Genomic DNA, 17076 nt, shown 5'->3' with positions numbered 1-17076 from the left:
GTTTTAAACCTACAGGGGAGAGCACCGCCTTCTCCCAGTGGCTTCTAGCTATACGCTTTAATCACGCGGGAAGAAGGAAGAGCGACGAGCCGGGGTCTGCCACGAGCCCTTCGCCAGCGTGCCCCGTCGACCGCCCCCGGAGCAACGGCTCAGGCAACGGCCGCAACGGCCGCCCGCGCACGTGACCCCCTCATTCGAACAGCCCACCTGTCGCACCGAGCATGTGCCTCCCGAGAGGCTGCAGCCGGGCAAGGGGCGCATGCGCGCTGCTGCAGGGCTGGCGGGGGACGGTGTCCGCCTGGTGCCTGAGTGCGCTGCTCGCCGCCTTCCCGCAGGCACAAAATGGCGGCGGCGGCCGTCTGAGGCCGGGCGGCAGCGTCGGCGGGCCCGGCAGGGGGATGCTGAGAGGGGTCCGGAGCCCGGCAGGCCGCGAGCAGGCTCCGACACCCACCCGCACCAGCATCGGCCCCGCAGTGAGCGTCACTCCTCGCGAGGGGAGGTGTTCCGGGGGTAAGTGGCAACACTGTCCCCTGGGCCCGGTCCGTGAGAGAAGGCGCGGGTTTCCTGCAGGGCGGAAAGCAGGATCGGCCTGAAAACATGTCTTGCACCCCCCTCTCACCACCACCGCCCCCCCCCCCCCCCCCCCCCCCCGCCCGCTCCCGAGCACCTGGCGGAATAACGAGGCCCCTTGGAGTCACAAAAGAGGGTGCCGCCGGGCGGCCGGGAAGTCCCTGGAGCCTCACGGGCACGCACAGGGTTGTGAGGGGCGGACGGCGCCTTGAGGAGAGAAGTGCCGGCGGTTTTGGGGGAGTGCGAGCTGCTGTTAACGGCTGAGGGGGAGTAAAGTAAGGATCTCCTCGAGGCGGTTGCAGGGCTTCTGACAAGGAAGCCAGAGGGACCGTGCGTGCTACCGCAGGAGTCTGCGCTGAAATAGAGCAGTGCCTCAGGAAGGGAGAACCCCGGCTCTGCCATCATGCGCCCGCGCAGTTCCGAGGCTTTTGTCACTGTCAGGAGCCCCGGACGCTTCCTGTCTTGGAGCAAGGGGTAAAAAGTGGCTGCAGTGCACGTGGCATCTTCACACGGCGTGGCTGAGGGTTCTTAAGTATGGATGAAGGACTAGTGATTTCTTCTGCTCCCCAGTCTTAGGTCGTGCGTTCCAATAGGGCAAATTTTTAAGCCTTACAGTAGGTAAACTGTAATGTGGAATGTACTGTTAGAATTCAGACTAATTTTCATAATGTTACATTAAATAAGGGATAGTAAATAACTTACTAGGTGGATTGCAGCACCTGAACAAAACCTCTCTGTTGTGCTTTTCAAATAAAAAGTTGTTTCTCAAAATACTCCCATCTCGACCTATTCAGAACACTTGCTACAAAAACTTCTTGAAGGTTGTCCTGTATAGATACAGAAAACTTCAGGTAGAGATGGCTTTGCATTGCTTCTTTCACAGGTTAGAAATGTCTAGAATTCTGTTGTTGCTGTCTGTGTATGTTAGATACTCTTGTCTGCTCCTATTTTCAGTACTGATCTAGAGAAATCATGTAAACAGAGATAGGTGTAAAGAACCTGGAGCCTAGGCCAATCTGGTTACTGCTTTTTCCTTTTAGTGGAGAATAGGCTTTCTGGTTAACGCAGTGCTTGTAATGCTTTAGTGGCTGGCACCAAGAGTGGTAATTTGATCTTCTGTGGGATCTGATAGAGTAATTCTAGGTTACAGTCTCACAAGCCTTTGAGCTGTGGCTGCTGCCAAAGAGATGGAATCTTGCCTTCCTCTGGTGGCGTTTGTATACTTTTGTGGGAAACTATATTGGAGCCATTTTTAAAATAAGTATCTTTAGTTTTTTCATTGGCTTTGATTTAAACAGGCAGTCTGCAGAGAATCATGAGTCGCATAGCAGGACACCTGCTTTATGTATGGTGTTGTTTATGCCATTTTAAAGGACTTATATAAACCAGTCTTTGTCACTGCCCTTCTGAAAGATCCTAATAACTCTGCCTCTGCTTGTGAAATTTGTGTGTCAGAACAAAACTCACAGCTTTGACTTATGACCTTTGTAAGACTGCTGTACTGTTGGATTTACTGTTCTGTTTAAAAATATTTAATTGGCTAAGCAAGATGTCCTGTAATCACGTGTTGTCATTTCTTGGCTCTGAAATTCAACTATTTATGGATTTATCTTCTGTCCAGGTCTCTGTCATAAACCTGTTTTTTTTTTTTTTTTTTTTTTTTGAGCAATTTTAATTCTTGCACTTGCTTAAGACCTGTGTTGCTACAAAACTACGTTTTCTCTGAAAAGTTTTCATGTTAATGTCAGATGATAAAATCAGTCAAAATAACTTGTTTCCATATAAAACTTTACTAATGTGATTATTTGCCAGGTCTTTCAGATAAAATAACATAGCTGTATTCATTCTTTGTTTTTGAGCATAGCTAGTGAATTGTACTTCACTAAAATGGAATTCAGAAGTTAAAACTACAAGCATTACTTCTCCAGAGTTGCTTTTGATTTACACTGCAGTAGTAACTAGCAAAATAACAATTAGCTGCTTGCATTAATTGATCTAAAACCAATGATATATTTTAGGCCTCTTGTAGAGGAAAATCATTTGTTTGCAATAGATTTTTTTTTCAACATTCTCATTAATGTCCTAGCAACCCTGGTTTCTGTAGGAGAGTGTGTTCATTTTTAACCAAAGTAAGCTGGCTGGCCAGTTGCTTCAGTAGGTCCTTAACAGTATTCATTTTAGGTGCTGTCAAGCAACTTTACTCTTGCAAGACTCTTCGTGTTTACCTTGGGTATCCTGAAGCAAGATAGACTGGGATGTGGAATCTTTTAACCAGATCCTTTTTCATGTGTTCAACTTTTTTTTTTTTTGCAGCCCTTCAGAGTAAGCAGTGACAAGGAATGGATCATGGGACTAAAAGGAATTTTTTAGCCAGCTCAGCTGCTAAAGAACAGTTAACCTGTAGTTGAACTGCATGTTTCTATTGTTGCTTAAATTTAATATCAAGTTTGGCTAATAACCACAACTCCAGTTTCACATGCTGTTCATTGTTTTTAAAAACACTCAGTTTTCAATGGTCATTCCAATTTTGACTGACTTCTGTACGAACTCTGATTCTAATTACTTGTTCTGAATAATACAAATCAAGGTTGCTTAGAATTTAATTCCTGTGTATTTGATTCTCGGCATTTCTGACTTTTTATACACAGGTGTGGAAAAATGGCAAAGAGAATTGCAGAAAAGGAACTGACTGACAGAAACTGGGATCAGGAGGATGAAGCTGAGGAGGTAAACTATACATTAGATTTTTTTCCCCCCAGCAGGTAGCAGGATAGTTATTTACGTGTGCTATTCATCTTGTGGGTGAAATCTACAGTGATATTGGTTGAAAGTGTATTAAAGATTATTTTATATAAATTAGTTATTTTTAATAAAGCTTCCAGTATATGCAGACCACATGACAAAGCAGCTTTTAACAGATAAAATGACATCAGTGGCATAGAGGAGAGCAACTTTACATTTTTAAAGGGAAACCCAGGCATGTTAGAACATATAATACATTTGAACCCTTCAGCTGTGTGATGGATGTTTATTCAGTTCACAAGAAAAGTGACTTTGGTTTCTTGAAATAGTTGATTTTAAGTTTCACTGACATAATACAGTTTGGATATTTTCTTCTTATCTCTCCCAGCTGTTTTATAGGTCAGTAGTAGTTAATTTCAGAAGTTTGGAGTGCTTAGCAGAATATCCCTATGCAGCCAGGGGGCTTAAGCAAACAGTCAAATGAGACACTTCATCTGGTTGTAAAAAGAGACTTTCATGTTAGTGTCTCATATTTAAGGCTTGTGTTTTATCTCTAAACAAGTTATGCTAGCTTCTATGCTACTAAAAATATTGAATGTTTAGGCTTATAGAATTTAAGAAAGAAAACTGATAGTACTCTTCCATAAATATGAATATAAAGAAACTTGATTTCCTCATTTATTTTGGGGTAGTAATTAATAACGTATTAAAATAAGTATTAATAAATTAATAATTAAAAACCTTCACTAATAACTGAACTTCCAAGGTTGTGGAATATTGTCAATACATCTCAATATACCTCCTCTAAGCTGAGTATTGTTTGTAACAGTGCAATACTGACAGATTACCTTCAGCAAATATACTGTTTTCTTGTTTAAAAAAAAAAAAACAACAACAAAATTTCTTGAATTGTCTTAGAAAAATAGAGATTGCAGTCTGTCTGAAAGGAAATTAAATGTAGAACAGGAAAGACAGAACTGTGACAGTATCAACAGTACTATAACATTTTTATATGTTACTAATCACAGTACTTTAATTTTTTTTATTCCTTAGTTGTTACGGAAAAGCGTTACAGATGTGTTCAAGAACTATCTCAGCATCTCAGCCATTTCTTCAGACTATGATACTTTTATGCATTCTGAGAATTTCACTAATGATTTCATAACTTCTTCTCAAAGGTGGGAACCTTCTCAGTGGCTAGTGAGGAAGTCCTGAAGAACAGAGCTATTAAAAAAGCAAAGCGCCGACACATTGGATCAGAGGTAATGTAATCACTGAACATGATTGTCGTAGTCTGACTCAATTGCAAAATATTACGTAAGTGTTCAAATTTTTTACTTTGGGCCTGTAACAATACTACATAAGGTTATCATTTAAAGGGTATATGCAGCTAGTCAACTACTGAGCTTCCAACCTTTGCAGAGGTAGAAGCCTGGAAATCAAAATATACTAGTTAACCATACTAGAGGGCTGGAGGATGTCCAAGGCAGGCATTAAACAAGTAAAAGCCAAATTGTTAAGTTGATGTGAGAATTAAAGAGATGATTCTTTTAAAGAATGATAATCTTCTTTCCCATTGAAGAGCTTTAGTGCCTCTTACTCAATGCAATAACAAATGAACACAGAAAGGCAGTTGGGCTTTGTTGTGGGTTTACCCAATCTAACCAGACTATAGTCCTTTCAAAAATGCTCGACAGATGCTTTGTCATATATATCTTTTTGTGCTCTCTCAAGAGTGCATGCTCTGTGTTAGAAACAGGGTAGAAATTTTACCTATCATCCAACTTGCTTTTAGGCAGTATCGTTAAGGTTGGAACCGACCTCCAAGATCATCTGGTCCAACTATCACCCAACCACCAACATCACCCACTAAAGCATGTCTGTAAGCACCACATCCAAACTTTTCTTTAGATAGAACAGGACTAGGCACAGTTAAAAGTTTTTCTCTTGTGCTCTTTATTTTCCTTCTGTTATAGCAATAGAAATTGTGTCCCATTCCACTTTTGACTATGGTAGTTTTAGCCACAGAGGTAGTAGAGGATTCTGATGTAAGGAAAAGAAACAGAACTTGAAGAGGCGAGATTCAGGGACAAAAGCAAATGGAAAAACAATCCTTTGAGAAAGGGGACTAGATGATTGCAGAAGAAACAGTTAGAGGGCTGGGAGTTAGCTGTTAAGGATCAGAGCTGGAAGAAGAGGTAGGATAGACTAGACAAAGTCTAAAAAGAAGAGATGGCATAACAGCTGAGTCTGCATGATAAATCTGTGAAACATTTACAAAAACAAACTTGAAACTGAAGTTCCTAAATGGAGCAAGCAGAATGCTACAGAGACTGCTGATTAACTGGAATGTCCAGAGAGAGGTAGGACTGATAAAAGACAGGATAAAAATAGCTAACTCGAAATGAGAAATTGAGGCATTAATTGGAAAAAGTAAAGCACGAAGGGAAATGGAAAGAGCCCAGACCCGCAAGGCCAGATATTGGAAGTGAACCTACAGTTGCCAAGTTCTACTTCTCAGTAGCAAAAGCAGATGAAACTTGGAAATGATTCTCCTTTTCCTCTGACTGCTGTCCAGAGACATTGAAAGTAGAGAATTTCTACTCCAATAATAAGTGCTCATTACCTCAAAAGATGTTATATGTAGTAGTTAAAAGTAGCAGTGCCTGTTTGGTTGCTAATTGTGCTGTATGACTGTATTTTAAAAACATGTAAGAAACTACACCATAAAATATTATAGTCATAAAGATCATGTTCAGAACTAGGTAATGAAAAAGTTGCAGAAAGCATACATGTTAGTTTATCAAGTACAGTCTGTCTTTGCTTTTCCCATCAGTGACATAAGAATATTTTTTGTAAGTCACTTAAATGTTACACAGGTGACTACAAAATACACTGTTTTGATGAGTGGTTTGAAGAGTTGGATTCTAATTGTGGTTGTAAATACTAAAAGTTCCTGAAAATAAGCCTACAACTATATATTGCTACATAATTATTTAAAGAAAACAAAATGCCTTGAATCTCTAAATAGGTAGTGAGACACATTCACTGCTCTGAACAGCTTCTAGGTATCCACTTCCTATAACTAGTTTATTTTAATTCCAAACATCTGAGTCTTTTAAAAATAGCAGCAGTAGGTGTCATAAGGAAGCTATTAACTCTGTTTACATAGCTGATTTAGAATAAGGGACATGAAATGAGACACTGAACGAGGGTAAAATAAATGGAATATCAAGTGAGGATAGAAGTATGGAGGTGTATGTAACTGGTTGTCTTTTTCTCTTTTCTCCCCAGTCTGAAGGTGGAGGAGCATTTAAAGGGTTTAAAGGCTTTATGTTGCCTTCTGGAAAAGGAGGCGGCGGCTTCAGTGGGTTTGGTAATGGTGCAGGAATAAAGCCTTTAGAAGGCCTGTCTAACGGAAGCAGTAGTATCTCTAGTACTCCTTCATTCAGCAGTTTGAAGACAACCTCTGAAACACAATCTGTATTTGGTAAGTTTTAAATAAGCATGCATATTCATCAGAAAATTCAGCCATAAATTCTGTAGGTTAATGTAATGATGGATTTTGTTTTTTCACTAACCCTATAGTTCTGCTTTTAGGTTTTAAGACTTGATCTTTGTAAAATTTCCTAAAGGTTTTTGTTATGGTGGAGAGACAAGTTATCAAATACATGCAGTTTTAAGAGGTGGAAACTGAAGTCATTCTTGATGCAATACTGGAGATAAAACCTTTTAGAGATAAAGGCAATGGAACACATTTGCTATCGGACACTTTAAAACTGTGCTATCTAGTACAGTGTCGTGATGCAACACACTACAGTGTAATAACTGAACAAAACTAATGGATTTAAAACAGAAATAATGGAGATATTAGCTTAGGGTTTTATGAGAAATGCAGTTTGGAGGGGGAAAAAAACACTCTAAACCATGCTTTTCTTTTAATAGGATCCACCATATCAAATGGTCCGGCTACTACTGCATTTACTGAAAAGAAGGCTGTAAGCCCAAAAACGAATGGTGGCAGCCAACCATCATCTTCTGGCTATACTCAGAGTAAAGTCTGCAGCTCTAGTGTTTATCACAAACAGTTAGCAGCTTTAAACTGTTCTGTGCGGGACTGGATAGTTAAGCATGTAAACACAAACCCACTGTGTGATCTGACACCCATCTTTAGAGACTATGAGAAATATTTAGCAACTATTGAACAACAACATGGAAGCAGTAGTGACAGTGGTTCTGAAAATGAAAGCAAGACACCTGGCACTCAGCCTGTTCCCACATTTGGGAATTCAAAGCTACAGCAAGGATCGACATTTTTGTTCAACAACAAAACTGAGGATACCTCGGACAAAAAACCTGAAGTTACAGCAGAAAAAAGAGGCCCATCATTAGGAGCTACATCAACTGTCTCATTTAACTTTGGCAAGAGTGTTGACAATTCTGTTTTGGGTTCCCTTGGCTCAGGAACAGTTAGTAGTTTCTCATTCTCTGCTGGGAATTCAGGTTTGTTTGGAAAAGACAGAAACTCAACAAAGTCTCTCACTGCAGTATCCACCAATGCATTAGAAGCTCAGACAGAAAGTGGGAGTAGTGATGATAAAGGTAAATTCTATTTTCAAAAAACATTTTAATGCTAAACGGTGAATGATTGTGACTGAAGAATACTGCAAAGATGAAATAACACTTAAGTTGAACTAAATCATAGTTACTGAATTTGAAAGCTGCAAAATTTTACTATCAATGTGGAATTCTCAGTATTGCATGCTGCTTAAGTAACACTCAAGTATATGATTACCAGACATATCATGTCTGTCAAATTTATACTCTGTAATAGAATATTTTTTTAGCTGAATACAAGACTTGAAACGATGAAACTTAAAACAGCTGGTATGTTCATCTTTGAGCCTCTGTGACACTTCATACCTGGTGCTTTTCCCCAATAGATTAATTAAAAGATCCCTCGTGATTTCATGCATCTTATTTACCAGACCACAAGAGACAATAAAATTGCATGCTACTTGAAAGTTTTTAGCTAATTTGGATATAGTCAGCTATAGAAATGGTATAGCAGCTGTAGGGACTGGAAAGGCCTAATCCTGTTCCTGTTTCTTGGCTGTCACTCCTGCAAATGATTACCCTTCCCCCAAATTAAACTTGGTCTCTGGGGGTATGTATAATTGGTAGAGGCTACTCTTGGAAATTTTACAACTATTTTTTCCCCATCAGAAGGCTTTAACTTAAATTTTATTCATTAAACTTTGTATTTTAATTTTTTTTTGATTGTTTGATGTTTGGGTATTTTCATTCAGTTTAAATTGAAGGTGAGCATGAAGTTGTTTGAGGCATGCAGCTGAATGAAAACAAAGACTTTTTCTGTAGGTAAAGCTTGTTTAGAGCCCACATTGACTTAAAGGTATTTTGGCAATTACTGACAGGCTCTGCATGTTTATGTAACATACAGCATGCATAAATAAATTCTAGTTAACAAGCCAAAACACCTTCCAGATTATATGCTTATAACACTAACATATGGGATGTATTAAAACTTTTTTTATTTAAAGATGGAGAAGAGAAGGAAGAAGAGCCACCAAAAGTCATTGTTAATGAAATAAAAGAGGATGATGCTTTCTACTCAAAGAAGTAAGTGACTTTACCTTAGAATAGCAAATTGAAAATAGAATTCATATCTATATTTTGCTATTCTTAACTACTGCAGTGTAAAAATTAATTACATGTTCTTGACTTCCTAGTTAATAAAGCTTCTTAGGAAGCTACGTAGAACATGAAGTTCCACTTGTAAAAAGGTACTTACAAAGATAAGTAGGATCTTAGTAATGCTGTGTCTTGGACACAGCTGTGATGACCATTTGTGATAATTTTTTAAATAATTGAAAAAAATTCCGCCTTCATCTGGTTTTGTAAACTTAAATTGTAGGGCATGTACTACAGAAATAACTTACTGTACTTTCAAAACCAGTTGGATGCTTAGTTATTTGTGTAGCCTAAAATAAGACTCTTCAGCTGGAAAATACAAACTCTTGCATGAAGAAGTGAACAAGTTGTACTTCTAACGTCAAAGTGAGATTAACTCCACCTGAAACAATTTTTCAAATCATGTTTAGTAGTCCAAGTAATTGTATGTCTGCTTAACACTTGGCAGAGAATTTTCATCTACAAAAGTATTTTACTTTATCTAAGAGAATTTGCAAGCCAATTTATTAAGAATGGTATTAGGTTTGTTATTTTAAGACCAGCTCCAGTGTATTCAAATCGTATGTAAAAGTCCTATTATAAGTCCAGAATGATACAGTAACTTTGTAGTGTTCTGCAATCACTGTTTTTAAAATAGTGCATTACAGTAATTACAGCTGCTACTCCTTAATTATTCCTTATAGATCCTGCATACAAGTTGCTGTAAGTTGTCTTTTTTCCCCCAAAAGTAACATATGTCATTTCAGTACTGAAAGAAAGACTGATCTTCCTTTTTCTGAATTGATAAGTACCATTGTACTTATCTTGGGGTACATTAAACGCAGCATAGTCAGCTGATCAAAAGGGTTGATTCTCCCACTATATATAGTGTTAGTGTGACCTCATTTTGAATATTGTGTGCAGTTCAGAGCTTCACAATATAAAAAGGGTGTTAAGGTCCTTGAAAGCGTCCAGGGCATCTCAACAAAGCTGGTTTGAGGGCTGGCTGGCATGTCCTGTGAGGAGAGGCTTAGGACACTTCGGTTGCCCAGTCTGGCAAAAAAGAGCCGAGAGGTGACCTCACTGCTCTCTGCAGTTCCCTGAGGAGGGGAAGTGGAGCTGGTTGCTGCTGACAGGATGGGAAGCAATGTCATAAAGCTTAGGGCAGGTTCAGACTGGATATTAGGAAAAATCTTTGCTGCAAGTGTGGTCAGACACTGGAATAGGCTTCCTAGAAAGGTGGTTGATGCCCCGGGCCTGTCAGTGCTCAAGAGACATTGGGATGATGCCCTCAGTAATAGGCTTTAACTTTTGGTTAGTTCTGAAGAGGTCGGGCAGTTGGATTGAATCTTTTGAAAGTCCTTTCCAACTGAATTGTTCTAGTGCATCTGTTAGAAAATGAAGCCATCAAGATCAGGAAGAATAAATATTTGTTACTCATAGAATATTAACTGATTATTAAACGCTTACTAGTAGTCAGATACATGCATATATCTACATACTGATATATTTGGAGATATTTGTATTTTATCTCTGCATATCTGCACAAACTAGGTTTGCTTTTTGTGCACAGATGCAAGCTGTTCTACAAAAAGGATAACGAGTTTAAAGAAAAAGGTGTAGGAACATTACACTTGAAACCAGCAGGAAAGGAAAAAACTCAGCTCCTAGTCCGAGCAGATACCAATTTAGGTAAGTAAATTAAATCTAGTAACAAGTCCTGATGTAAAATTCCATGCAAAGCATTAGATTTTGTTACACAGTGTAACTGACAAGGTTAATGGAAAACTTTTTCTTCTGAATAATATCAAGCAATTGTATGCCTCTAACAGGTATTCTGAAATAATGCACTTTAAGCAGTGCAAGGAAGCAATAGATTATGGTTTATGTTTGGATACTTTTTTCCCCCATATGTTTTAGTAGCTGTACTCTATTCCTGACTTGTTTAATGGCTTTGAAGCTCAAATTTAAGATGCCACAATCATGTAGAAATACATCAGAGGTGTGAAGAATGAAGATCAACATATTTTTTTCCTGCTGAGATGCAGGCAAATTGTCATATGATTTGCTATTAATTTTTGAGAAACTTTACTACCTCTTAGTATCTTGCTTCAGCAAATGTGGACTTCACAAGTACTTCGTAACTTCAATAAAACAGAGTAAATTACACATAAAAGATGTGAGAACTTAAGCCATGGTGTACCTGTAGGTCACAGGTAAATCTCATCTCTGTTTCACTTCATAAAGTGTTCTGGTAAGTCTAAAAAAACCTTCCACAGACCCATTAGGGGAAGCTTTCAAATGTCTGGTGAGATTGGGATTCCTGTGTCAGTCACTTCTAAATCATTTACTTGTTTTGATGGAGATGAGGCTCCATCAAGGCAGCTCTTCTGATCAATAAAACTGAAGGCAGATGTATGGCAGAGTTGTCATTGCTCTTAGCATTTCTTTAGGGGTCTGAATGAGTAGAGCAGGTGAAAACTTGTTTTTTCCAACTTGCGTGCCCTATAACAGAAGTCTTAGTTTTTACTCAGCCAACGCTAATTTCATTATGTTGATTTAATTCCCTCTACTTTCATCTGAGGTGATGTATCAGGAAATCCCATATACTTTGAAGACATTTTAGTTTGGTGTCTCCAAGCATGGGTTTGTACAACCTGCTACAGTCATAGTGATGCAAACTTTCCTTTTTTGCCATCTTCATACAGTACTATAATTTCCCAAAATCTCACTGTGTTTGAAAAACTGAACTGGAAAGGAAGGCGAAGACTGACTTTTCCCTAAATACTACTACTGTGTTCTGAACTATTTACCAGATTTACAAAATGGGTGCATCTTCTGTTGATGCAGATTTTGAGTTTGTTTGCAATTGTTTTAATACACCACTAATACTGAGTATCTCATGACAGAATTTAACAAGTTGACATAAAGCCATTAGTAGTAACATGGTGGTATCAACATCAGTTGTGGTGTACCATTTGAGGATACAAAGTACTTATTCTACAATGGTTTGTCCATTTTTTAATTATGTCTGTACATGCTAACTTTTTGCTTCTGCTTATGATCTATGCTTAAGAATGAATAACTTGTGTAAGCATAAACTAAGTACTGTGACTTAATTCCTTATTTGCTGATCCTCCCTTGTTTCATTTCCTTTTCCTTGCGTGGCCCTACTATCATTTAATATTTTTCCGATTCCTCCCTTTAAAAAAGGGAGGATATAGTATAGAGATTCTTCATTCCTACTGAGGAAATAAATCAGGACAGTGGCTATGCACAGATGTTTAGAGAAAAATAAGACAAGTTTATATGGCACTTGTCAATTACCTTCCATCAAAACAAACTTACTTAAATCCCTATTTAGTAAGTATACTAACATCCATACTACAGTAAAAGATGGAAATTTTCTAACTTTGATTTTTTCTTCTCTGCTATGCAGGAAACATACTGTTGAATGTTCTAATTCCACACAAGATGCCATGTACAAGAATGGGAAGAAACAATGTTCTTATAGTTTGTGTTCCAAATCCACCAGTTGATGAGAAAAATCCATCTGTTCCTGTCACTATGTTAATAAGGGTGAAAACAAGTGAGGATGCAGATGAGTTGCACAAAATCTTACTGGAGAAGAAGGAGGCTCAAGTATACTACAGTCAGTGATTTCAGAAATTGCCAAAATGCTGCTGCTCTTATTTTTTTCTTCCATAACTTCACTTGAACACTTAAATCTTACTCTGATGTTAAGACCTGTTATAGAAACTCTGGAAAAATCTGTGAGGAAAATCTAAACTAGCTAATAAAAGCTTTAATAGAACAAACGTTGGACCATGCTCCCTTCTTTCAACATCTAAATACAGGACCTCTTCTGGATAAACCACATTGATCTAAATTAAGGCATATTTTTAACACTGGTCATGTGACTGAATGGACTGAAATCAGAGTAGAAAATTAGGGCACCAGAGATTCTTCATAGACTGTGGTGCAATGCAGAACCCTCCTGTTTTGAGAGGATGTTCAAATGTAACTGTTTAAACTGTTTCTGTACTCTGATTTTTAACTTTAATATTAATGTTCTGTTGAGATTAATTTTTTAAGCCATCAATTATGACAATGTACCCAAACACTAATGATGATGTATATTGTACTGTTTCAACTCTTACAGACTTGTGTGATTTTGGGGGACTTTTGACTGCATCTCTAGCTATTTAAAACAAAGTTTGCTTGCATAATCTTGTTGACAGTGGTGTTTCTTAGAGAACTGTCAGTTCTGTTATTACTGTAGCAACAAGCTAATGCTGTGCAATATTATAAGCAGACAACTGGAAGACTGTTTATCTTGGACCACAACCACAGAGGGCATTTATCTGACAAGGCAGAGGCAAAGGCTTGTGCTTCCATTATGGTCAGTCAGAGGAATTCTTCCCTAATCCCTTGGGCTAAAACTCAACCACCACAGAGGCAGAGCTGTAAGTGTATGTGTTGTGCTACTTACTTGTACTTTACTGAAGATAACTTTTCACAGACAAAATTCAGGATTTTTATAAAAACCTTGTCTTGGGCTGCTACCACAACTGTGTGCACAAATATGTTTCAGTAATTATCCTTCCCCTGTGCTTAAAAATACAGTATCACTGTATTTTTAGAGCAGTAGTTTGCAGATCTAGGACAAGCTTTCTGTTACAAATAGGGAGCACTAGTTTAATCTGTAACTGTGTTCAGTAGAGTTAAACCATGTGGCAATAATTCATAGATAAGAACATTGTTCTGTTCTGAATTTCCATCTCAGCTTTATCAGACATTTTTAAAAAATCCTTTTGTTTTTCAAACCTTGTCCTAGTTGGCTGGAAACTCCTTCCCTGTTAAATATTTTTTTTGCTTCAGTTCCAGCTCTAGAAACTATCAAAGAGCTAGAGGCTAATGTTTAACTTGAACTGCCCTTGTATTTGTCTCACTGACCAGCTTGGGGAGATGAAAGAAACACACCAACCTGCCTCTGGCTAAGGGGGCGTGGGGAACACAGGTGAAAGCAGCAGCATGATGCAATTCTCACAAGGGACTCTGTAATGCCTAATGGGGAAAAAGCAGCAGTACCTCTTGATGAGCTGCAGCACATCTTACCAGCTTTCTTCTGCTCTCCATGGGAGACCAAATGGCAGCCCTAATTTACTGCATGCTTCAGGTTAAGGCCTTCCCCCCCCAGGTAGAGGATCTGGTCTGATAGACCAAAGTTCAAAAACAAAGGCCTTTGTTTCCCTTTCAGCTACACTGAGGTCACAGGAATTGCATTTTCAATATTCAAGTGCAAAAGGAGTTGAGATACCATTTGAAGTATTACTTGAAATTGGTGCCTTTTTTTTCTTTTCAGCCAGCTTAGTGTTTAACCAGTGAAAATAAGTGAGGCTACTTTGTTGTCTTTCTGAGACCTTAATTGGAGGCCAAAAAGCTGAGATCATACATGTTAATTGTGTATGAATGAAAAACAGAATATTGCCTGAAAGTTCATTATAGGCTCAGGTTTAATGTCCAAGGGCTCAGTTAATAGTGCATTTGTCTTTTGACTGTAGTGTTTTAAACATAGTTCCATGAAGACGTGTCTTGAGATTAGATTGCTGGATGGGGTAAGCAGATTTTTTTATATATCTCACTTTAAGAACAATTCAATACAGCGTGTTTCAGTGGCCTTAGTTTTGTGTTTTTCTAAATCCGATGGCTATATAGATTTAATACATATCTATTGAAGTGTGGACCAATTAACTTAAACCACTTAGAGACAAACTGAACTTTCTATATATCCTTAATGATTTGCCTCCAAATTGAGGCAGACTTGGTGTTTTGCATGCACATCTTTGGCCTGATTCTAAAACTGGCAAATGCATCTTTGTTGTATTCAAGGGTGGCCACTCTGAGCACAAAATAATAAAGATAAACAGAGTAATAAAAAAGTGTGTTGGAAAACAATATCCATGTCAGCAAGTACTATTTTCTATTAGCTGTGGGAAAGACTAATTGAGATGAGAAATCAGGATTCTTTAGCAGTTTACATATTTATCAGTAAAGCCTAAGGGAAAGTAATAGGAATCCTGTGTTAATGAGAATGTCAGATATATGTATAAACATATGGTTTTAAAACTTTTACATGGGGAAGTTGCCACTAAGAGGAGGGAAGAGTTTCACTGCAAATTAGAGATTGAATCAACATCATTCATAGTGACTCTGCAATTATCTGAACTATGATGCAAGAGAAGGAAGTCAAACTGCACTTGGTCAGGTATAAAGCACAATCCTACTCTAAGACTGTTTAAAAAAAATCTTTGATGCTTCAGTTTCTAGTTAAATATTGAAATACATTGTTATTGCAAAAAGCCAGGGATTATTTCATAGGGGGGAAAGGCCTACAATGAGTTAAAAGCAAGTTTTTAGCACAGAAATCAATGCCTTCATAACAAAGTGGCATATGCTATACAAGGAAGGAATTTTGATCAGGATTTCAACTCAATGAAGCATTCCTGGTTGGCACATATTATATTCAACAGCATCAGATGCCTGATCTTAAAGATGTAAGGGTCCTCCCTAATTTGAGTTAATACCTTGACTGCTATAACTGTACATACATGTTGGAGCATCTAATGGATAACATGCATTACATGCATTCTTCCTTTTGCTGCGACTGAAATTTCAGCAGCTTAGAAATCTTTTCTACTCCCCCTCCCCCCCCCAAAAAAAAAAAATCAAGATCTAAGTTTCTTTTAATTTTCAGTCATCACTAAGGGACATTATTACAGTTGGTATGAATTTCATTTTAAAATACCACATTGCTATATGTAGTTTTTATTTTTTTATTTTTTGTAATGTTCTTAAATGACCTATTTGGCAACACAACGGTGAGTGTCTTCCAATAATATCTTCTGGCTGATGGACATAAAAGTTCAAGTGAAATGTATAGTTCCATATGTTGTAGAACATAAAACAAGAGGTAGGCTTTAATAATAACTCCTGTTCAGCTCCTTTTGCAGCACTGTAACACTTAAAATGTCCTTAAAACTTCCTTTCTGATGCCTTATTTACATTTGCTAAAACTTTGTAACTGGTGCCTGTGTGCAAGAAATAACTGACATTAAACAATTTAAAGTGGTATGGTCTAGTATGAATTCAATAAAAATGTTGAATGTGACAATTTGTTAGAGTTTAATAGATTTCAAACTGCTCTGAATTTTTCAGTGGATATTTAATTTTCACATAATTTGTCATGTAACGATGTTTTCATTAGTTCTAACACATTGAGGAAGTGTACAAAAATCCATGGAAAATGTGAATAAATGAATGGGAGAAGTGTCTTGTGTGTATCCCTTTCACTTTGACTTTAAACACTATATGAATAAAATGAATTTTACACTCAGTTGCATGCAGGTGAACTCCAGCCTTGGAAATCCTGCACATGGCCTTACTGCTGCTGGCCCATCAGTAAGAGCCAGTTCAGCAAAACGCTTTCCTGTTGCAAGGAGAGTGAGCTGAATCAGCTCAAAGGGGAGAGCTAGGGCGACCTTTCACTAGACAGAGAAAAAACTGGTTCTTGAACATTAAGTGAATTACTGTGGGTTACTGTGGGGGCTGACAGCTAAAAAAATCCCTGCAACTTAAACATTAAAAGGCTCAAGATCAAAAGTAGTTTGCCTGTGTTTGCCTTAAAAGTATCAAGAACACTAGGTTTTTAGATATAGCCTAAAAGCACTACCTAAAAGCTAGGTCATAAGGTGATTCTTCTCGTTTTGTAACAGTATGCTAAATAGCAAAAATAAATCAACAGATGTGTCAAGAAAAGTCAAGAGTGGATGATCAGCTTTCCAATGCATTCTGACCTGCTGAGACCATGAGAGAATGGCTGCCGTCCAGCTGTACTTCCTCATGCCACTATCATGCTATGTCCATCTTGGACATACCTTACTACCCTCTGCTTAAAAAAGACAAACAGCACTGCTTACAGATTCTCCCTTGATTTGGGCAACCATAAAGAAAGGTAATACCAGTTCTCATGAGCAAAGATGAGGTGCTTATTAGCTTTTATTGCAAATAATG

At 38.2% G+C, this 17076-nt stretch overlaps 1 protein-coding gene across 1 annotated transcript; it reads left to right on the top strand.

Moving 5' to 3' along the window:
* The first annotated feature begins 246 nt into the window (after nucleotides 1-246).
* Nucleotides 247-16335, top strand: NUP50 (nucleoporin 50). The gene is made up of 8 exons (XM_035309775.1): nucleotides 247-510; nucleotides 3219-3297; nucleotides 4491-4574; nucleotides 6607-6802; nucleotides 7258-7914; nucleotides 8874-8952; nucleotides 10577-10695; nucleotides 12443-16335. Exons 1-8 carry the CDS (start codon nucleotides 260-262, stop codon nucleotides 12661-12663), a joined length of 1686 nt encoding a protein of 561 aa, XP_035165666.1. The 5' UTR covers nucleotides 247-259; the 3' UTR covers nucleotides 12664-16335.
* The last annotated feature ends 741 nt before the right edge of the window (nucleotides 16336-17076 follow it).

The sequence above is a fragment of the Oxyura jamaicensis genome, chromosome 1 (assembly GCF_011077185.1).
Source record: "Oxyura jamaicensis isolate SHBP4307 breed ruddy duck chromosome 1, BPBGC_Ojam_1.0, whole genome shotgun sequence".
Lineage (NCBI taxonomy): Eukaryota > Metazoa > Chordata > Aves > Anseriformes > Anatidae > Oxyura > Oxyura jamaicensis.
This window is presented reverse-complemented; position numbering and strand designations above follow the sequence as displayed.

Excerpts from the sequence above, each read along its gene's own strand:
- NUP50 (XM_035309775.1), top strand. The coding sequence starts at position 260 with ATGCGCGCTGCTGCAGGGCTGGCGGGGGACGGTGTCCGCCTGGTGCCT. Across the intron at positions 6,803-7,257 it reads TGAAACACAATCTGTATTTG|GATCCACCATATCAAATGGT; the intron begins GTAAGTTTTAAA and ends TTCTTTTAATAG. Across the intron at positions 7,915-8,873 it reads TGGGAGTAGTGATGATAAAG|ATGGAGAAGAGAAGGAAGAA; the intron begins GTAAATTCTATT and ends TTTTATTTAAAG.